Source organism: Poromitra crassiceps (genome assembly GCF_964638095.1).
Source record: "Poromitra crassiceps genome assembly, chromosome: 2".
In the NCBI taxonomy this organism is placed as follows: domain Eukaryota; kingdom Metazoa; phylum Chordata; class Actinopteri; order Beryciformes; family Melamphaidae; genus Poromitra; species Poromitra crassiceps.
The window spans coordinates 89,028,433-89,051,703 of record NC_139624.1 but is presented as its reverse complement, the minus strand read 5'-3'; the positions used below and the strand labels follow the sequence as shown (position 1 = coordinate 89,051,703).

Below are 23,271 nucleotides of genomic sequence, written 5' to 3'. Positions count from 1 at the left end.
CCGCCCAGCCCGTGATGCGGCGCTCATGACAGACGCTGATAGATATCCAATCACCTGCAAAGTAATTTTTTCAAAGTGCCTCTACCCTTTTCCAAACACTTTCCAACGACCATTCCCCAGATGCTTCTGTGTAACAAACCATCTGAGCCTGTCAGTTTAATGGCTTGCATTGTGTCATATTGTTTGTGTTTACAGACCCTAAGTGGCTGTTTGCATTTTGTCATATTGTTTGTGTTTACAGACCCTAAGTGGCTGTCCACCAACTTGGGTATCCTGACCTGCATCGAGTGCTCTGGCATCCACAGGGAGATGGGCGTCCACATCTCCCGCATCCAGTCCATGGAGCTAGACAAGCTTGGAACCTCTGAACTCTTGGTGAGTCATTTTGAAAAGTAAACTCCACAGAGTCGATGCATTATTTTTCAAGGCAGGAGTTCACTATTTCACTATTGTCATCTCTAGTGATACATTAGGAATGATGAAAGGGATGTTGAGCAGAAACACAGGAAGGAAAAGAAGGGATCTGGCAGAATTGGATCCCTAAGCCCTCGTTCACACAGGATGCCGAACGTAAGCAGAACTGAAGCTTGAAGCAGGCACAAGCTGAACATACGCCTTACTGTTCACACAAGACGCCTTCTCTTTTCCTCTCAGCGCCTACTCTCGTGCCTTGAACCCGCCCACAACTCCCATTGACTTCATGCCTCACGGCTTCACGGCTTCAGCGTCAAGCTTGGAAATTCAGCGTCAGGCCTGAGTGATCGCTTCGGCGTGGCGTGAGCGTGGCTTCGGCACGGCGTCAGAGTGGCACGCGTGCGGGTGGTGTGAACGGCTTTGCCTGTTAACAAGGATGCCGAAATGAGTTGTGGGTACAGCGTAGGGCATTCACGACTAGTTAATTTTACTAGTTGACTAGTTGTCCCTAAAGGTAGTCGACTAGTCAGAGTTTTTTTCTTCCCCCAATAAAAACGCTGAACTCACATCAAAAAGGTCTCAAATACAACCAGGCAGCAGGGCTATTGAGATGCAGGCATAACTGATGTAGTAGACCTTTTCTGACCAAGCTTGATTCCCAAAGCATTTGGCAATAAATTAGTATAAAACAGCATGGCTGATGGCTGTTTTCTCTAACGTTATACTTTTATAATCCAGATAGGCCGAGGCTTCACACGCTAAAGTTTCGTTGTTTTTCCACTTTTAATTTGAAGCCGAAACAGGGAAATGGTGTGAAATGTACTATCACACCATTTCCCTTTTCGGCCTTCAAATTAAAAGTGTGAAACCCAGCTAACAAAAAACGTTGCATTATTCACAAACAAATTGGTAACGTTACTTAAAGGATGGGTTTTCCGTGGGGAATATGAATATATATTAAATCTCACGCCCCTAAGGTTTTCGAATCCGTTGAAATTTTTGAAATTGGATATTCACTGCCAGAGATATCAAGCATCTCTCACATATTTTTTGGGCCAGCCGACGCGTTTCGCGTCATCTGGCCTAAGTCCGCCTTGCGGAAGTCGTGCACCTATGAACTACAACTGTTGTTGGCCATGGTCCCGCCTCTAGAGGTCCTCCACGCCCCTTCAGAGGCCTTGACCAAAACAAAAACGCAGCCATCTTGTCAACCGCCTAGCCTGCTGTAGCTAATATTAGCTTCCCATAGTTCCTTGCAAAGAGACCATTATCTCGGGAACGGAAGCACTAATCGACACGGGACTGGCGGCATTGGAAAGCTCGTCAAATTTTACATCTAGTAGTAGGTGGGTTGAAGTAACGAAATCAACGCTGAGCAATGTACCCGTTTTTACACATTTTTACAGAAAATAGTTACAACATCAGATGCGCGTAACTCCTACGAAAATGCCTTAAAATGCATGAAAAAAATTTTATGAAGACATCTCCCGACATATATACTACCGTTTACATTTGGTGCAATTTGGAGGCAATTGATTTTCGATTTATTTTCGATTTATTTCTTCTTCTCTCCATGTCTTCTCTCCATGTCTTCTTCTTCTTTGAGTTTTATGGCGGTTGGCAAACATATATGTGCATTACCGCCACCTACTGGAGTTTGATATCAGCCAAACGCCTGAGGGGTGGGCATGGAAACGAAGGCCACGCGAGCCCAGTGCATTGTGGGAAATGTAGTATTTCGAGTCCCCGCACCCCCCCCCCCACCACCCCCCCCCCCCCCCACACACAGAGTGGATTTCTGGTGATATCTCAGGCTGTAAACAACCAATTTCAAAAATTTCAACGGATTCTAAAACCTTAGGGGCGTGAGATTTAATATATATTCATATTCCCCACGGAAAACCCGGCCTTTAAGTAATGACAGCTAGTCATTTAATAAAGCATGGTTAAAACGAACTCCACTTACACTTGAAGGTCTGCCATGCTCCTATCCTGCTGGCTGAGTAGTCCTGCTTTGGGGCGCTAACTCCGCTAAGTAACGTTAACGTTAGTTAGCAACCTAGCCTGGGCTGCTGTCCACATTACAGTCCGGTAGGTTGCTTCCTAGTATCCATCAAAAGTGACTTTCCTGACACCGTACAAACAACTGGCCGCACTAAAATGAAGTAATGGTTTATGCTATTGAGTATTCTAAAATAAAAACGAAAATAAAGTGATGTGAGGTTTGTTATTTAGCAAATGGTTGTTGCACTCCTTCTTCTTCGTCGATTGGAAGGGTCGCAAATGGTCAAACCCACAGCGCCCCCCAGTGGCATATCTGCTTACTGCATTATTAACACTGCACTGTGGAAAGAGGGAAAACCAAGAATGACGACTAGTCGACTACTAAGCACAGTGTCGACTAGTGGTTTTACTAGTTGACTAGTCGTGAATGCCCTAGTACAGCGTAGGTACAGCTTCGGTTGAGCGTTGCTTCGGCGTGCTGTGTGAATGAGGGCTAAGGCAGCAGAGATGTATATGCTCCCAGAACCACTATGCTCATCAGTCTCTGAGCACATGTGAATGCTGTCCTACTTGTCAACATTATGATCTTATGCTGAATTTTCCCTGTTTTCCCCCAAGCTGGCCAAGAACGTAGGGAACAGTAGTTTCAGTGAGATCATGGAGGGGAACCTCCCTTCCCCTTCACCAAAGCCCACTCCCTCCAGTGACATGTAAGTGCTCTCTCAGGAAAACACACTTTCTGCACATTGCTTTTATATAGCATGAACTGACTCGTTATATTGTCACTTAAAGCTCATTCCAATATGCACACTTTCAAAGACCATGGCCATGTCATTTTGCCCACAGGACTGCAAGGAAGGAGTTTATCAACGCTAAGTATGTGGACCATAAGTTTGTGAGGAAGACTTGCACATCAGCGGCAGCTAAAATGATCGAGCTCTGTGAGGCAGTCCAGTCCAGGGATCTGCTGGCTCTCATCCAGGTCTATGCAGAGGGGGTGGAGCTTATGGAGCCCCTCCCAGAGGCGGGGCCGGTGAGTCTGACCTCCGAGGTGTACATAGAATATACAAAGAGATAAAAAAAAAAGCAAACTAGCTGCATCTGGGTAGTGTAGAGGGATCTTCCCATGCACTACATCCTGCCACTGATACTCCTCGATGTCAGGTGAGAAGAAGCGGCTTGCGACTGCACATGTATCGGAGGAAGCATGTGCTAGTCTACGGCTCTCCCCAGATCGGCAGAGGGGGTGGAGCAATGACCGGGAGAGCAGGGGGGATTGGCCAAATACAATTGGAAAGAAAATGGGGGGGGCGGGCGTCTTGGTGGCTGAGTTGGTAAAGGTGCATACCTTGTAACCATGATGTTCTAGGTTTGTATCTGGGCTGAATCCATGTAATCCTTATCCTACCATCTCTCCCCAATCAGTCCTGTCCTGTTTTATTATCTGTCCAATAACACACTATAAGTACAATATTGGCAACCTTTAAAAAACAATTTGATTGGACCCCCTCTATATACTGTCTATATAGTCAAGTTTACTTATAGAAACCACCAAGACTGTAGCAAGGTGCTTTACAAAAGAACAGAAATACAGATAAAAACAAGGATAATATCAATAAGATATAGAACGAGTAGATAACATACCCCCAAGAAATGGTGGCTTTAGCCTCCTCATGCCTTTTTATCTCACCCCATCATTTCATATCCTGTCTGTGCCACCTGTCCCAGTAAGGGCGGTGCTGTTAAGCTGTGTTCACACCGAGATATTTATTTTTCTCTCTGTCGCTCGATTCAACCCTTTGGAATCGCTCTGTCGCTCTGTTTAAATCGCTCATCAACAGGCACAATAATTGACGGACATCTGGGGGCTATAACGTTGCGCAATGTCGTGATATTTGTCCACTACGAGCCACCGTAGTTGTTTACAAGCTAAGCCTATCAGCATGCTCCTAATGCGAGCTCTATACCGGTAGTACAGACTTCACTTCATGTCAGCTCTCAGCCTGTCAATCAGCTGTCAATGCGGTTTGTTGCCACACAATAAACCAGTGGTTTGTTCCAAGCCAGTGTGATCCTTGACTCACTCTCACACGGCAGCCAATCAGCGTTGAACAGCGAGCGACTGATGCCAGCGTAATTTCGCTCGAGTTGGGATATTTCATCTCGGGCGACGAGCGAATTTTCTCCCTATCTCTCTGTCTCTGTTGCTTGGACTCCCAGCGATTTTTCTCCTGGGCGAATATACGCTCAATCGCTCGTTTGCATTGACTTTGTATGTAAACTCGATGCCAGCGAAAAACTTTAATAGGTCGGTGTGAACGCAGCTTTAGGGGCAAAACTAATAAACTCATACTGGTTCTTCCTCATTTGAGCTTTGATCATAGACGGAGAACCAGTGGTGATACAGTACTGCCATTTGGTGTGTTTCAGTGGGTAGCAATGGGTGTAATGGTTGGAAAGATTGAGTCATCATCCTGGTAATTTCACCAGTAGGTGGTGATATGCACTGCAAGAACCTCCGAGCATATTGTGGTGTCCATATTTACTCATATGGCAGCATCTGTATTTCTTTGATTCCATGGTTCAGCCTTGCTGGTTTGGGCATAAAGGAAAGTGAAGTAACAAGCTGTATAGGCCAAAGATACTGTACTGTAAACATCATGGCTGATTAGAGCTAATCTGACATCAATGGGTCAAGGTTTGATAGCACAGGCATGCTGTACTTCTCTAATGACAAATGAAGGCTGTAATGTGCAGCGGCAGGAGAGAGAGGTCTGCTGCTGCTGCCTGTGCTGTGCTGTGGAGCCTGACGCACCCATATCCCATCTGCTGTCAGTGCATCTGAATGACTGCTTTCTGCAGGCAGCACCCCCACCCTCCAACCCCGAGACAGACCACATGACAGGAATGCATGACTAAATAGACCCCATCTTCTCCTCTTGAACAGATACTGGTGCCGAGTGGGCCAGGAAATGTACACATATTCCTGCATACTGTATGCCTTCATATTTTCCATATATTTCATGTTTCCTATCCCTCCTGATTGTTCCGTGGCAAGAACCAACATCTGGATCCGGTTTTGAAACACAGATTCAGATGAAGCCGCCGAAATAGTCTCCCTAAATCAGAGAATTATCAGCATCACGCCGGTAGAAATATTATTTTTAGGAGCCATTTTGTTTACTGCAGCTTGTTTAAATGCTGAAAGAGAGAGGGAGAGAATACAGAATGGATGCTTCCCAGATTGTCTCACCATGTCTTTGCTGTGTTTGATGGCCCCCTGCAGGAAGTTGGGGAGACTGCGTTGCACTACTCTGTACGCACTGCTGACCAGACCTCGCTGCACTTGGTGGACTTCCTTGTACAGAACAGGTAATATATTCAAAGACTCGTACTGGAATGGTAGAATAGGGTTTTCCTAGACTATGCTTGGGGAAATGGCATTGGCTTTTTCTGCAACCGAAATAGCTAGGAAAATGGCATTAAACGCCCAGTGGTTTACAATGTTATCATGTTGTAAATTATATTGTTTGGTGGAAAACATGTATCAAATTGTATGTAGTTAGTTGCCTGCTGTGAGTGTTTCTCTTCTGTGCACCACTGTAGAATAAAGCAGAGGAGAGCTGAGCGCTGCACAGCTCAGGCTGAGATTCCCACAAGGCAAACAGAAATGGGTCAAGCACTTGTTCTCTGCCTTAATTTATTCCTCTCTTTTCAATTGTTTACTCACCACTGCTCTGACTGCACACACACACACACACACACACACACACACACACACACACACAAACACTGCTCTGACTGCACACACACACACACACACACACACACTGCTCTGACTGCACACACACACACACACACACACACACACACACACACACACACACACACACACACTGCTTCGACTGCACACAGCTCCATGGAAGTGGAAGTGTCTCATTAATTAATATACATCAATGTCATGCTTAAGCTTCATTATTTCCAGGCATTTCTTTGCCTGTCCGCCAACTGCAGAAGATCTAAACGGGATTATTTGCTGCTTTGAACATTGTAGTGTGAAGAGTGTTTTGCACCGTAACTGAAGACGCTTATTTGCTGCTTTGAACATTGTAGTGTGAAGTGTGTTTTGCACCGTAACTGAAGACGCTTATTTGCTGCTTTGAACATTGTAGTGTGAAGTGTGTTTTGCACCGTAACTGAAGACGCTTATTTGCTGCTTTGAACATTGTAGTGTGAAGTGTGTTTTGCACCGTAACTGAAGACGCTTATTTGCTGCTTTGAACATTGTAGTGTGAAGTGTGTTTTGCACCGTAACTGAAGACGCTTATTTGCTGCTTTGAACATTGTAGTGTGAAGTGTGTTTTGCACCGTAACTGAAGACGCTTATTTGCTGCTTTGAACATTGTAGTGTGAAGTGTGTTTTGCACCGTAACTGAAGACGCTTATTTGCTGCTTTGAACATTGTAGTGTGAAGAGTGTTTTGCACCGTAACTGAAGACGCTTATTTGCTGCTTTGAACATTGTAGTGTGAAGTGTGTTTTGCACCGTAACTGAAGACGCTTATTTGCTGCTTTGAACATTGTAGTGTGAAGAGTGTTTTGCACCGTAACTGAAGACGCTTATTTGCTGCTTTGAACATTGTAGTGTGAAGTGTGTTTTGCACCGTAACTGAAGACGCTTATTTGCTGCTTTGAACATTGTAGTGTGAAGTGTGTTTTGCACCGTAACTGAAGACGCTTATTTGCTGCTTTGAACATTGTAGTGTGAAGAGTGTTTTGCACCGTAACTGAAGACGCTTATTTGCTGCTTTGAACATTGTAGTGTGAAGTGTGTTTTGCACCGTAACTGAAGACGCTTATTTGCTGCTTTGAACATTGTAGTGTGAAGAGTGTTTTGCACCGTAACTGAAGACGCTTATTTGCTGCTTTGAACATTGTAGTGTGAAGTGTGTTTTGCACCGTAACTGAAGATGCTTATTTGCTGCTTTGAACATTGTAGTGTGAAGTGTGTTTTGCACCGTAACTGAAGACGCTTATTTGCTGCTTTGAACATTGTAGTGTGAAGTGTGTTTTGCACCGTAACTGAAGACGCTTATTTGCTGCTTTGAACATTGTAGTGTGAAGTGTGTTTTGCACCGTAACTGAAGATGCTTATTTGCTGCTTTGAACATTGTAGTGTGAAGAGTGTTTTGCACCGTAACTGAAGATGCTTATTTGCTGCTTTGAACATTGTAGTGTGAAGTGTGTTTTGCACCGTAACTGAAGATGCTTATTTGCTGCTTTGAACATTGTAGTGTGAAGTGTGTTTTGCACCGTAACTGAAGATGCTTATTTGCTGCTTTGAACATTGTAGTGTGAAGTGTGTTTTGCACCGTAACTGAAGATGCTTATTTGCTGCTTTGAACATTGTAGTGTGAAGTGTGTTTTGCACCGTAACTGAAGATGCTTATTTGCTGCTTTGAACATTGTAGTGTGAAGAGTGTTTTGCACCATAAGTGAAGACGCTTATTTGCTGCTTTGAACATTGTAGTGTGAAGTGTGTTTTGCACCATAAGTGAAGATGCTTATTTGCTGCTTTGAACATTGTAGTGTGAAGAGTGTTTTGCACCGTAACTGAAGATGCTTATTTGCTGCTTTGAACATTGTAGTGTGAAGTGTGTTTTGCACCGTAACTGAAGATGCTTATTTGCTGCTTTGAACATTGTAGTGTGAAGAGTGTTTTGCACCGTAACTGAAGATGCTTATTTGCTGCTTTGAACATTGTAGTGTGAAGTGTGTTTTGCACCATAAGTGAAGACGCTTATTTGCTGCTTTGAACATTGTAGTGTGAAGTGTGTTTTGCACCGTAACTGAAGATGCTTATTTGCTGCTTTGAACATTGTAGTGTGAAGTGTGTTTTGCACCGTAACTGAAGATGCTTATTTGCTGCTTTGAACATTGTAGTGTGAAGAGTGTTTTGCACCGTAACTGAAGATGCTTATTTGCTGCTTTGAACATTGTAGTGTGAAGAGTGTTTTGCACCATAAGTGAAGACGCTTATTTGCTGCTTTGAACATTGTAGTGTGAAGTGTGTTTTGCACCGTAACTGAAGATGCTTATTTGCTGCTTTGAACATTGTAGTGTGAAGAGTGTTTTGCACCGTAACTGAAGATGCTTATTTGCTGCTTTGAACATTGTAGTGTGAAGTGTGTTTTGCACCGTAACTGAAGATGCTTATTTGCTGCTTTGAACATTGTAGTGTGAAGAGTGTTTTGCACCATAAGTGAAGATGCTTATTTGCTGCTTTGAACATTGTAGTGTGAAGAGTGTTTTGCACCGTAACTGAAGATGCTTATTTGCTGCTTTGAACATTGTAGTGTGAAGAGTGTTTTGCACCATAAGTGAAGACGCTTATTTGCTGCTTTGAACATTGTAGTGTGAAGTGTGTTTTGCACCGTAACTGAAGATGCTTATTTGCTGCTTTGAACATTGTAGTGTGAAGAGTGTTTTGCACCGTAACTGAAGATGCTTATTTGCTGCTTTGAACATTGTAGTGTGAAGTGTGTTTTGCACCGTAACTGAAGATGCTTATTTGCTGCTTTGAACATTGTAGTGTGAAGTGTGTTTTGCACCATAAGTGAAGACGCTTCAGCAGAGAGCAGGTCAGCTTGTTTCTCAAAGCGGTGTGCTGCTGAGTTTTTATATTTTATTTATTTATGACCCCTAACATGTGTTCCTACTGTATGTAGCCCACTTTTCTGTTCTCATGATTATGACGTTATTAGCTAATTTCTACTATCATCTACAAGCATTTCACCTTATTTACTTCACTGTTGATATGGTAGCTCAGTCCGGACTGGGGGAAAAAGGGCAGATCTTGTGTTTAAAAATGGTTGGCTACAACCTTTTTCTCAGCAGTCGTGTTAAATCAAGGCAGCCTGGGTAATGATACATCACATTAACCCTAGGCCGCCCCCACGACTGTGGAAAATGCCCTCGGGCTTGCGACCCTGTCTTGAATATATATATAATGTGTGTGTGTGTGTGTGTGTGTGTGTGTGTGTGTGTGTGTGTGTGTGTGTGTGTGTGTGTGTGTGGTGTGTGTGTGTGTGTGTGCGCGCGCGCGTGCGTACGTACATCCATGTGTGTGTGCGTGCGTGCGCGTGTGTGCGTGCGCGTACATGTGGGCTTGTTTTCCACAGTGGTAACCTGGATAAGCAGACGGAGTATGGGAACACCGCCCTGCATTACTGCTGCATGTACGAGAAGCACGAGTGCCTCAAGCTACTGCTGAGGGGCAAGCCGGCTACTGACATCAGTGAGTCACGTGATGCCTATAGGTTCATGCTCTCGTTAATGTGGCCTCTATGTACGTGTCAGACTAACGCTTGATCATCCTCACTCCCTCAGCCAATCAGAATGGAGAGACAGCACTGGATGTTGCCAGGCGACTGAGGAACATTCAGTGTGAGGAGGCAGTAAGTATTTCCCATTGGCAGAAAACAGGCTGGCCCAACTGCAGCCCAGGACTTCAGAATACAGTTTTTTATATATAGTAACAATACACTAATCAACAACACAATCATCACCACAACAACAATAATGACATAACAATACACTAATCAACAACAGAATCATCACAACAACAATAATGACAACGTGACATGGCAATGCAATGACACTGTCCCCATCACACAACACAACAATGACATTGTACCATTGATTGTCATTATCACAATTGCATAACGACTACAGAAAGAAAAATGGGGGAAAAACATATATAGCTGTATCAGAATAGATGTTAGTGGTCAATAAAGATTGCTGATTCAACCCATGACTGGGGAACATAGAACCAGGTAAATGAAATGCAATGCAGCGTAGTGTACACTGGCAGATCAGACAGGAGTTGATCATGCCACTAGATGGCAGTCAAAGGTCTGTGTCTAGCCTCAGGCTTCAGTGACAACAGTTTGGTAGTAATTGTTGATTCACATTTTCTGTAAACGCTAATATGAGAGCAGTGTGCATTCATGAAAGCAATCTTCAATGTAATTTATGTTTGTGATATTTATGGTATCATATAGTATTGGAAGGGGATTGTAGCTAGTTTGCTAGGCGTGTGTAACTGATTTGTGTGTGTGTGTGTGTGTGTGTGTGTGTGTGTGTGTGTGTGTGTGTGTGTGTGTGTGCGCGTGTGTGTGCGTGTGTGTGTGCGTGCGCGTGACAGCTTGTGCAGGCTGCAGAGGGGAAATTCAACCCCCACATCCATGTGGAGTATGAGTGGAGCCTGAGACTGGAGGAGATGGACGAGAGTGATGACGACCTAGATGACAAGGTTGGAACAGAGCATCAGATTTGCTTATTTTAACTGGAACCCATTCAAATCTAAATTAATGCTATTTAAAATTTGAATGCAAATTACCCATGATTCAGTTTTCGACCCGGTGGCAATCCTCTGTTGTTTAATGGTGTTTCTCTTCCTCCCGTGGTTTGATTTGGAGTTTTATTGCAGAACATTTTACAACTACAACATCAGTGGGAAATGAGCTTGAGCAATCTATTGTAGAAGAGGCAGAAAAACTATTGTCCTTTTTCATTCCAGTAGCCTCAATAGACCATAATGCAATGCCACAAAACATGGTGCATTTGGGGCATGACTGTTCCAACGTTATAATTGTATAATTCCATTCCATTTAATTCCAACGTCAAGTCAAGTCAAGTTATATAGCCCTTCATTACATGTATGCCTCAAAGGGCTTTCCAGAGAACAAGCAGTGGCGTGCCGTCCATTAGGCGAACTAGGCAAATGCTAGGGGCGCTTGAGCCGTTAGGGGCGCGAGAGAGGGTAAAAAAAAAAAAAAATTTTACAAATACTTTTTCATGATAATAGGCCTACTATTATTTTACAATAGTAGACAAAAAATAAGCAGAACAACGTCTTAAGTCTTTAAATAATAGTGAAATCATTTTTCTAATTCTGGCTTTCTGGCTGCCTGGGCTGCAGCACTTTCACCATGGTCCCTAATCCAAACCACCCCACCCACCGCCGCACCCCCTTCTACCTGCTCGGAGCTTTTTCCCAGAGTGGGGGAAGGGAGCTGGAAGGTGGGTGCTGAGGGTGCTGCAGCACCCCCTGGTGGCAAGAAATGGGATTTTTGAAATTGTTGGATTTGGCTGTCTTGTGTTTATACCACCAACAAGATGCATTAAAAAACAGTTTGTGCTTCCCAGCTCTAATCTTATTTCATACGCTCTCTCTTCAAAAGTGTTTGATTTTCATCATAATCTGGTTTTCCATAATAATAATAATGAGTTCAGTGTTTATGCCTGTGTTGCTGTCTGTTGTAGTGTAAAACGACTAAAGGGAGAGCAGGTGCTTACATGAAAGTGAGTGAGAAAAGGAGAAGATACTGAATAATGACATCACAACAGTATAATCCTAATGTTAATTTAAAATTAAATATTCTTCTAAATATGGATGAAAGTCCAAAAAACGTAAAATTTTCTTCGGCGCTGCCCTCGCGGGCAGCACCGAGAGTCCCTACCTTACAGCACCCCCTACCTAAAACTACTTCCAGCGCCACTGGGTGATTCTGAGCCTGCACTGCAGTGGTGGAATTAGCTGCGATATAATTTTTATTATATTTTCTTGGGGGGAGGGGGGGGCACCAGCAAAAATCTTGCCTAGGGCACCAACTTGGTCAGGCACGCCACTGAGAACAAGCCTACCTCCATCTAACTAGCCAACAATCAGTCACCAAACAAAATGATGCGATACGGCAGCAACAGCATTTGAATAGGGATCCTCCACCATACGGCATGCAACAGCATTTGAATAGGGATCCTCCACCAGGACCGCTGAGTGTGGAAATAGTGTGTCATATTATACATTGACATTATAAAATGTCACAAACTGGTTGGCTAGCCACCTGCAACACATTTATACACACATATGTCCACCTTGCAACACGTTCAGTCTGTGCCAGGTTGTCAAAAGTCATTCTGGGAAACAGTGTTGTAGTACTCGACTCCAGGACTCAGACTCGCCTTTTCAGGACTCGTGACTCAACTTGGACTTGAGCACCAATGAGTCAGACTTGGACTTGGACTCGAGCATTCATGCATTCAAACTCAGAAGTTGGAGACGAGGACTCGGACTTGTTAATTGATGAAGACTGTTTTTTTGTTTTTCTTAGTTTTGTAAATGGTAAATGGACTGCATTTATACAGCGCTTTCATCTAAAGCGCTTTACAATGTGCCTACATTCACCCATTCACACACATTCATACACCGGTGGCGGCAAGCTACCACGCAGGGTGCGGGCACAGCCATCAGGAGCAATTTAGGGTTCAGTATCTTGTTCAAGGACACTTCGACATCCTGACTGGAGGAGCTGGGGATCGAACCACCAACCTTTTTTATCCAAAGCGATTAGTGAACAACCTCCTGAGCCACAGCCGCCCCTTTTTGTAATAGGCACTAATCATTTGGCTTATTGATCGCTATATTATGACATTATTCAATTTTGTGCAAGGGCAGGCATGTGTGTTCCACCGACATGTGGATTCATGCTCATGTTCAGTAACTCTGGACTCGGACTCGGGTAATGGGGACTCGACTTGGACTCTTCTTTGGTGACTTGGACCTCGGACTCCAACACGGGGGACTTGAGACTCGACTCAGACTTGAGATGTAGTGACTTGACTACAACACTGCTGGAGTAGAGGTGGCTACACCAAAAAATAAGTACATTGCAAATCAATACTTCATCACAAAATAACCCCTGGAACCCAGAGAACATCACACACACACACACACACACACACACACACACACACACACACACACACACACACACACACACACACACACACACACACACACCACACATCACACAGTGATCTAATAGTATAAGACCATGCAAGGGTAGATTTTGTCTTTAACACTGCCAGGGTTAGGGGCTTAATTCCCACTGGAGCTAATCATTCTAAACCAAAACTAAAACGCACGCACCGGTGGTATTGTACGGTGCTCTGGATAAAAGTGTCCCCCCAAACTGTACATCTTATCCAATCCGTGTCTAACCATCTCGCCTGTCTCACGTCCCTGTCCAGCCCAGTCCTATCAAGAAGGACCGCTCCCCCAGGCCCCAAAGCTTCTGCCACTCATCCAGCCTGTCCCCCCATGACAAGCTGTCCCTGCCAGGCTTTATCAGCCACAGGGATAAGCAGCAGCGCCTGTCCTACAGCGCATTCACCAACCAGATGTACAGCGCCTCCACCGACCTCACCTGCTCCCCTGTGGCCGACGGACCCCCGCTGCCCCCCAGGAACCAAGGCAAAGGTCAGACTCGACACTTCCATGTATTTGGGCCCCACATTCACATCCAGACAACAACCCCCACACTATTATCCAGGGTTACCATGGGTCCCTGAAAGTTTGTGCATTTTTAGAAGGAAAAAATCAAGGCCTTGAAAGTTTTTGAAAATAGGCAGAAATAGACACGGGTCATTGAAAGTGCTTGAATTAATCTATTTTGTGCAAGAATAGAAATTGAAGTTCTTTTGATACTTTTTTTTTTTAACAGCACAGCAGTGTTCACACATTCAAGCCTCTTTCTCTTTGTATTTTGCCTAGACCTTTGAATCACCCACTCCACTGATTTAACTGCTTCTGTAGAATCCACCCACTCCACTGAGTTAACTGCTTCTGTAGAAGGAAATGGAGTGTAACGACTTGACAATTCAGACTGAAATCAGGCTATCTTTTAATAGTTGTCTGTGAGCTTCTCTAAAGCTGCTAGTTCTCATTATAAACATTCTCAGTGTTACAGTAATTAACCTTCATCCGTGTCTCAAATTACGGCCTTGTTGGGTCGTTGAATTTGAGGGAATTGCATGTGGAAAAGTCCTTGAAATTGATGTTTAAGAAGGTATGGGAACCGTGATTATCAGATTATCAGAATTCAGTCGCTGAATTCAGTATGAGATAATGCACAGTTAATGTCTCTTTTGCAAATGTCAGGCCGGAATGCAAATACAGTAGTGTAAAGTTTATTTGCTTTACTGTGAATGAGGGACGATAGACAGTGAAACTATACTGTGTCATAAATGTATGTTAATGTTTGATCATATCTAAGACAGGAATAGATACAGAACAATACGCTGTAGTCAGTCTTCTGGAAAGAATGTCCTTACTTGATGTAAATCTGTCAGTAAATCCAATGTACACACACACACACACACCCTGCAGTGGAATGCAATTTGTCAACACACAGATCAGCGGGCGGGAAGCAGGTGTCATTAAGATTGCTTACACAAAGACGCTTCAGGAAAAAAAGATGGCTGCCGGAGAAGGGCAGGATAAGGTTGGCCAGGCTTGGTCAAGCAACGTGAAAGGGAAATTGGACACACAGGCAGACAGTAGTTAAAGGTCCATCACACTTCTCCATCATTAGCCGTGACACTTTATACAAACAGTGTACGCTTCACTTGCCCGTGTCTGCAGTATTATAATGAAAAAACAACCTTCCTCCCTCTGAGTAGGAGTTTAAACACTAACATTCACAAGCTGTAAACACTGCATAAAAACAGTACATTGTTGAAAACGCCACATTCTAGAAGCTTACACTGCAAATATATCCATCTTAACAAGTCATTTAAGCCATTAATTTTACTTTTAAGTTAAAATCTGTTTTCTTAAAAGAGAGATAATTTGCCAGTAGGGTGAAATAATTTCACCTGTTTTCAATGTTAACCAACTTGGTGCAAGAATGGTCTTGAATTAAGTGTCACTTTCTTGATACTGGAGTGAGCTGTGTTATTCTACTTTGTTTGGAGATATTGACACTTGTTTCTAGAAAATACCTGAAACGAGTGAAATAGCATTGGAAACAAGTGCCGTTTTTCCACTTTTTGCAAAACTGAAAAACACACATGGACCTTGTTTTCCAGGCAGAATAATATGCTAACTCCTAACAGCCTTGCCCACCCAAGGCTAGCTTTGTGCCTTCTCTCCTCTTTTTCTTTGCTTGCCACTCATAAGATTTAATCTTATTTTATAGTGTGTGTGTGTGTGTGTGTGTGTGGGGGGGGGAGCCGCTCTAAAGACTGACATAGATTAATCTTGTTATTTTACAGTGTGTGTGTGAGCCGCTCTATAAGACTGACATAGATTCATCTTGTTATTTTATAGTGTGTGAGCCGCTCTATAAAGCTACGTTCACACCGACCTATTACGAGTTTACATACAAAGTCAATGCAAACGAGCGATTCTGCGTATATTCACCCAGGAGAAAAATCGCTGGGCGTCCGAGCGACAGAGACAGAGCGATAGGGAGAAAATTTGCTCGTCGCCCGAGATGAAATATCCCAAAACGAGCGAAATTACGCTGGCATCAGTCGCTCGCTGTTCAACGCTGATTGGCTGCCGTGTGATAGTGAGTCAAGGATCACACTGGCTTGGAACAAACTGCTGGTTTATTGTGTGGCAACAAACCGCATTGACAGCTGATTGACAGGCTGACAGCTGACATGAAGTGAAGTCTGTACTACCGGTATAGAGCTCGCTTTAGGAGCACGCTGATAGGCTTAGCTTGTAAACAACTATGGTGGCTCATAGAGGACAAATATCATGGCATTGCGTAACGTTATAGCCCCCAGATGTCCGTCAATTATTGTGCCTGTTGACGAGCGATTTAAACACAGCGACAGAGCGATTCCAAAGGGTTGAATCGAGCGACAGAGAGAAAAATAAATATATCGGTGTGAACACAGCTTAAGACTGACATAGATTCATCTTGTTATTTTATAGTGTGGGAGCCGCTCTATAAGACTGACATAGATTCATCTTGTTATTTTATAGTGTGGGAGCCGCTCTATAAGACTGACATAGATTCATCTTGTTATTTTATAGTGTGGGAGCCGCTCTATAAGACTGACATAGATCCATCTTGTTATTTTATAGTGTGGGAGCCGCTCTATAAGACTGACATAGATTCATCTTGTTATTTTATAGTGTGTGTGTGTGGGAGTCGCTCTATAAGACTGACATAGATTCATCTTGTTATTTTATAGTGTGTGTGTGGGAGCCGCTCTATAAGACTGACATAGATTCATCTTGTTATTTTATAGTGTGTGTGTGGGAGCCGCTCTATAAGACTGACATAGATTCATCTTGTTATTTTATAGTGTGGGAGCCGCTCTATAAGACTGACATAGATTCATCTTGTTATTTTATAGTGTGGGAGGAGCCGCTCTATAAGACTGACATAGATTCATCTTGTTATTTTATAGTGTGTGTGTGGGAGCCGCTCTATAAGACTGACATAGATTCATCTTATTTTATAGTGTGTGTGTGGGAGCCGCTCTATAAGACTGACATAGATTCGTCTTGTTATTTTATAGTGTGTGAGCCGCTCTATAAGACTGACATAGATTCATCTTGTTATTTTATAGTGTGGGAGCCGCTCTATAAGACTGACATAGATTCACCTTGTTATTTTATAGTGTGGGAGCCGCTCTATAAGACTGACATAGATTAATCTTGTTATTTTATAGTGTGGGAGCCGCTCTATAAGACTGACATAGATTCACCTTGTTATTTTATAGTGTGTGAGTCGCTCTATAAGACTGACATAGATTCATCTTGTTATTTTATAGTGTGTGTGTGTGTGTGTGTGTGTGTGTGTGTGTGTGAGCCGCTCTATAAGACTGACATAGATTAATCTTGTTATTTTATAGTGTGTGTGTGGGAGTCGCTCTATAAGACTGACATAGATCCATCTTGTTATTTTATAGTGTGTGTGTGGGAGTCGCTCTATAAGACTGACATAGATTCATCTTGTTATTTTATAGTGTGTGTGTGGGAGCCGCTCTATAAGACTGACATAGATTCATCTTATTTTATAGTGTGTGAGTCGCTCTATAAGACTGACATAGATTCATCTTGTTATTTTATAGTGTGGGAGCCGCTCTATAAGACTGACATAGATTCATCTTGTTATTTTATAGTGTGTGAGTCGCTCTATAAGACTGACATAGATTCATTTTGTTATTTTATTGTGTGTGTGTGTGTGTGTGTGTGTGTGTGTGTGTGTGAGCCGCTCTATAAGACTGACATAGATTAATCTTGTTATTTTATAGTGTGTGTGTGGGAGCCGCTCTATAAGACTGACATAGATTAATCTTGTTATTTTATAGTGTGGGAGCCGCTCTATAAGACTGACATAGATTCATCTTGTTATTTTATAGTGTGTGTGTGTGTGTGTGTGTGAGCCGCTCTATAAGACTGACATAGATTCTCTCCCACACTCCTCATCTCGCTCTTTCTTTCTCTTTTTTCCCTCTATTCTTTCAGCTCCACACTTGGCATTCCTTGGCTCTCACTCGCACTACGCCACACTGGCTGGCACTCGACCATACATCAGTGAATATCCTGTTTTTATGTTCTCCCCCTTACTCGGCTCTGTGCCCATATACACTTATCCCTGCCCTCCTTTACTGCTCAGTCTGGCAGGGTGGTGGCGTCTTGAACTGAACCATGTGACCATGTAGGCTATAGCTGCTTCATTATTTATGTAGGCTATAGCTGCTTCATTACTTCACGCTGACATGCATTTTCATCACATTAGAATCAAGCGCCGCCATCGCTGAGCTGTAAAGTTTGACCACAGCTGACTCTCCTCTGGCTGAGCTCTCTATTAGCTGCTATCTTTCATCCATATTTGACATGGTATGCCAACAAAACTCTGAATATGCATTGGAAATGGCCGGTATTCTCCAGAGAATCAACAATATAACAAACTATATATAATATAATATATAATATAACAATATGATTTTCAGTCATATATTAACTGAATCAGTATTATAGAAAAGCTATCGAGCTGGATATTTCCAGACATGACACAAGGTCATTTGGAACACATACATGACATAAATAATCCTGGTATCCTAGTATACTTATGTCCTCACAATGTGTATTGAGTGCATATTTGACCAACAAATGTCAGAATATGCATCAGAAATGGTCCGTATTCTCTTGAGAATCTCTGCGATATCCAATCGTAATATTTATGGATTCTGGCCCTTTTCGCCCAGTGTGGTTTCGCTCTACTTTACTCTTAGATCGTTAGCAACCTCTGATAAGTGCTTTCTTTAGACTGCAGACCACCAATAGGCACAGGCAGACAAACTGGTCCATCTCGAAAATACACACCCAGAAAGGTGCACACACACAATCACACACCATAATCACAGTGTCTCTTTTCATTTTTTGTATTCCCGTCCAGACATTCCTGCATAATATTTGTGCCCGTCAGTATGCTCTTCTTTTATATGTATTTTACGTGCATTGATTTTGTCCTAATATGTCTCATATTTTGTCCTGCAAATCTCTTGAACCTCTTCCTGACAGCAAGACAGTACAGTAGCTTCTCCGTTTCTTTGCCCTCTTTCTATTTCTTGACCCTCCTGTGGGTATTTGAGGGTAGCAGATTCTGATCGGTACCCATCATGCTCCCTGTCGCCTCATGTGTTTTATGTATCACTCCTCCAGCTGCTCCCTCCTCCGGCCCTCCCTCTACACTCACCCCAGGAGGCAGCTCCACCCTGTCCAAGAAGAGGCCTCCACCCCCCCCTCCTGGACACAAACGCACCCTGTCTGACCCACCCAGCCCGCTCTCTCACAGTAAAGGGGGCTTGACTGGGGGTGAGACACAAGCACACATACAGTAGGGTGTGGATTAAGCCTGCTGCTAGCCTAGCATGATTCTCCAGTGCATGAGGAGTGTGTTGACCGTTCTGCATTGGGAAAAATTATGTTGTTTTAAAGTCCAGTCGATCTACACTGGACAGAAAATGTAGCTGAAATTTGGAGATAGATGCAGAGAAATCAAATACAACTTGGTCATTTTAGAATTTATTTGGCAATCCTGTGTCCAGCTATCTTTGTTTTTTTATGTTATTACACTTGCTATCATTTGTCCTCTCTGTTTTTTCCTGTATTTTGTGTCACTCTCAACGACTCAATTAATCATGGATTTCTTTATTGCACAACAACCTCAGCTTTCAGCCATACAGGCTTATGGAAAGCTCAGCCAGAAAACTCCCCCTCCATTATGTTTTTGTGTTTTTGGACCATCATAGCAAGTTTCTTTATTTCTACATTTCTATGAAATGAGTGCATTGGTTAGTGCTCTGTGTTGGTGCTCTGTGTTAGTGCTCTGTGTTGGTGCTGAATAATCTGTTTCTCTTCATCAATGTCAATATTTCAGGAAGTGACTCCACCCCTCCTCCCATCAGCAAGATGTCTCCTATATCTAATAAGTTTGAAGGCATTCCACAGCAGCAAAGGTACCGTTAAATAGTGGTGATGTTTGAAGGCTAATCTGTCCCATAGTTTTGTCATCCCTTTTGGGGGATTCTCTATTCTAGTCCGAGCAGATGCCCTCTCTCACCTCAAGAAGAGAGGCATCTTAGCGCGGAGTCATTACGCCAAAGAACTAGTCGCCATGCTGCCATGCCATCAGAATTAGTTGCCATACCGTCCCATGCCATAGATCTTATCGCTCTGCCATACTTGAATAAAGCTTGCTGTTAACTCTACCCTCTGGTCTCTCATGATTGAAATGGTGGTCTCGACCTAGTTTCAAGATGAAGACCAGACACGCTGCCTCACATCATATGTAATCCTAGTGTGACGACAAGTGTAATCCCAGTGTGATGTCCGTGTGACGCACTTGCCTATATGACGCCGATAATGTTGTCAGTGCCGAGGCTATGACGTGGCAGTACTTATAGCCACGCTCAGCGTGTCATCGTCCTCTTTCCCTGATCTTCTGGTCGCTGTACCTGAGCTGATCGCATCCCATTCTCTGAAAGCTGTGTTTCTTCAGGAGTCAAGACATTGGTGGTGGACTGGGGAGGTGGGTGGGGCGAAACACAGCTCCAGAGAATGGGATGCGATCAGCTCAGGTACAGCGACCAGAAGATCAGGGAAAGAGGACGATGACACGCTGAGCGTGGCTATAAGTACTGCCACGTCATAGCCTCGGCATTGACGACATTACCGGCGTCATATTGGCAAGTGCGTCACATGGACATCACACTAGGATTACACTTGTCGTCACACTAGGATTACATATGATGCGAGGCAGCGTGTCTGGTCTTCATCTTGAAACTAGGTCGAGACCACCATTTCAATCATGAGAGACCAGAGGGTAGAGTTAACAGCAAGCTTTATTCAAGTATGGCAGAGCGATAAGATCTATGGCATGAAACGGTATGGCAACTAATTCTGATGGCATGGCAGCATGGCAACTAGTCCTTTGGCATAATGACTCCGTGGTCATCTGCTCGGACTAGGATAGAGAATCCCCCAAAAGTCCTAGTGACCTCATCATATGTAATCCTAGTGTGACGACAAGTGTAATCCCAGTGTGATGTTTTGAGTTTTGAGTTTAAGTTTAACTTTATTGTCCCATAGGGAAATTTGTCTTAGGCATTTGTACAGCAGCAATAGAGCAATGACAAACGTAACAGACAGTACAGTACATCTGAAGACAAACAGCGCGTAAACAAGAGGACAACATAGTCAGACATGATGCAGCCTGGGCTACGAGTTAACAACTCTACCTAACCACGTATTGCACTTCAGTATTCAATATTGCACTTCAAGTATTGCACAATTCCAAAACCGCATTTCAAACCAATACCATCATAAAACCATGTAGTGGGGCAGATTAGCAAAATGATTGTGCACTTTGTGAAAGAAGCACTAAACTTGGTACACATGTAGCCAAAGACAATCAAAAAATATTTGGATATGGAGCCATCATGGATTTGTAATCTGTCGCCCGTGGCAACCATTTATTTCAAAATGGCCACCAGATAACCACTATAATTTTGCATTTGGTAATAAAAGCACCAGATTTGGTAAACATGTAGCTAAAGGCATTCCAAAATGATTTGAACATTTGGTCCCCATGGATTTTCAATATGTCACACTTTTTTTTTTTCAAAATGGCCGCCCAGGTAACCAAAACCGTTGTGCTTTTTGTGACGAAAGCACCAGATTTGGTACACATGTTGCCCAAGTTATTCTAAAAATATTCAGTGTGTCACCAATGACAACTATTGTTTCAAAATGAATGCTAGATGACCACAACAATTGTGATTTGTGTTAAAGACATTAGTTTCACTTTTTGAGGCCTTTGGACCTGTAAGCTACTTGTAGGGGAGGCCACGTAGAGGCTGTCTTTGTCTCCCCCAATGTTATTGTTTTTGTATTTTTTTATGTATTTTTTGTATTTCTATATATTTTTTTATATTTTATTATTTTTTTGTGTTTTTCATTTTTTCATTTTTTTCGTTTTCTATTTTTTTGATAACGGCAATGATAAAGATAACAATATTAAAGTAGTAATTGCAATAAAACATTGTGTAGATTAGTGTGATGTGGATGATATTGGTTTCACATCATATTTTATGATTCAGAACTTGAATCAGGAAATTCAGAATTGCTCAGAGACCATAACTCAATACTCGAAACAAGTCATAACATTGATTTGACAAACCTAGGATCTAACGTTATCACAGGAAAGTCTATTCAGCACTCCCCTTCACAGTAACAGAGAGCTGTGCAGTCTAATGCTGCTTTTTTGCACTTGCACTGCCTAACACAACCCTTTTTGCATTTACAAGAGACAAGTTTAGGGCTGGAATGGCCTGCATCTGGTAGGCATGTCCAGAAGGGTTCATAGTACCCCTCGGATGTCTGTGACCATCCCCATCCACATGGTGAAGGTAGTTTTGGTGTGGATACCAGCATCTGACCCCACACATGGCCTCCTTGATACACTGCTCTCTTCACATGCTCCTCTAAGGCAGCTTTTGTTGGAGGGATTGAGAGCACATTGTGCCTCTTCACAAACATCTTCTTTCTTGCTTTGTCTATTTCTTGACATGTGCTGGTTCGGTCATAAAGAAGGATAACAAACCTCTCGATTGTGGCCATTACCTCCTGTGGTATGTCATCTGGGGCAGAAGATAGTGTCAGCAGGGCATGTGTCAGCTCTGGAAAGACAGCCCAGACAGCCCACCCTGTCTTCTTCCCGTGGCCAGCAAAGCTTGATACAGTGTCGCAGCCCGTCAATGCGTGGAACATCGGAAGTGCACGTGCCTTTTCAGGTCCCAGCCCTGCTGCAATCTCATGGGCTGCGAGGTATCGGAAGTTCTTCCCGGTTCCAAAGGCCAACCTAAGCCCATCTTCTGGCTGTAGACCCTGAGCCACTGCCACAGCCAGTACCACAACATCGGTATCAACTGTTTGAATCATGATTTTCTGGTGGCCATTTCTTGCTGCATGGGCCATGTAACAACATGCGACTATCAGCTTCCTCGTGTGTGCATGGAGTAACTGAAGACAGATCTGGGAGTGGTGGCTTGCTGAGGACCTCCACATCATCTGTGACAACAAGCTGTTTGTCTTCCTGCACAAACCACCTGAGCAGAGCATCTGAGAGTAAGGAGAACAACTCAGTCTTATTACTGTCCACTCTGAGAAAGTTGTGCCAGTTCCTGGGAATGGCTGTCGTGCCTACCACACGTATCTGCACCCCTTTCCCACGCTTTGCTCTTGTAGCACCTTTCAAAGACTCGGGTATGTAGCGCTCCCACACCAGATCAAGCCTGGACACACTCAGAAGTTTTCTGTTCAGATATGGAATGAAGATCACACTGACATACTCTTCGAAAGTCTTTACAGAAGTTGGTTTAAGCAACTGGATGATGGCTGCCCCATCTACAATAGTGCAGGTATTGTAACCGTGGGTCTGTCAGAGTATGGACTATGAACATCCTCCAGGCATGAAAG

The 23,271-nt window shown here is 43.4% G+C and overlaps 1 protein-coding gene across 1 annotated transcript in view; it reads left to right on the top strand.

The window, feature by feature from the left end:
• Positions 1 to 23,271, top strand: part of asap1b (ArfGAP with SH3 domain, ankyrin repeat and PH domain 1b) — a 144,336-nt gene that overhangs the window by 112,577 nt on the left and 8,488 nt on the right. The window contains exons 15-24 of the mRNA XM_083655321.1: positions 242 to 375; positions 3,037 to 3,128; positions 3,265 to 3,451; positions 5,705 to 5,790; positions 9,599 to 9,714; positions 9,807 to 9,874; positions 10,624 to 10,731; positions 13,512 to 13,740; positions 18,955 to 19,107; positions 19,673 to 19,751. Of these exons, the coding sequence (XP_083511447.1) occupies positions 242 to 375; positions 3,037 to 3,128; positions 3,265 to 3,451; positions 5,705 to 5,790; positions 9,599 to 9,714; positions 9,807 to 9,874; positions 10,624 to 10,731; positions 13,512 to 13,740; positions 18,955 to 19,107; positions 19,673 to 19,751 (1,252 nt within the window). The remainder of the gene's footprint in view (positions 1 to 241; positions 376 to 3,036; positions 3,129 to 3,264; positions 3,452 to 5,704; positions 5,791 to 9,598; positions 9,715 to 9,806; positions 9,875 to 10,623; positions 10,732 to 13,511; positions 13,741 to 18,954; positions 19,108 to 19,672; positions 19,752 to 23,271) is intronic.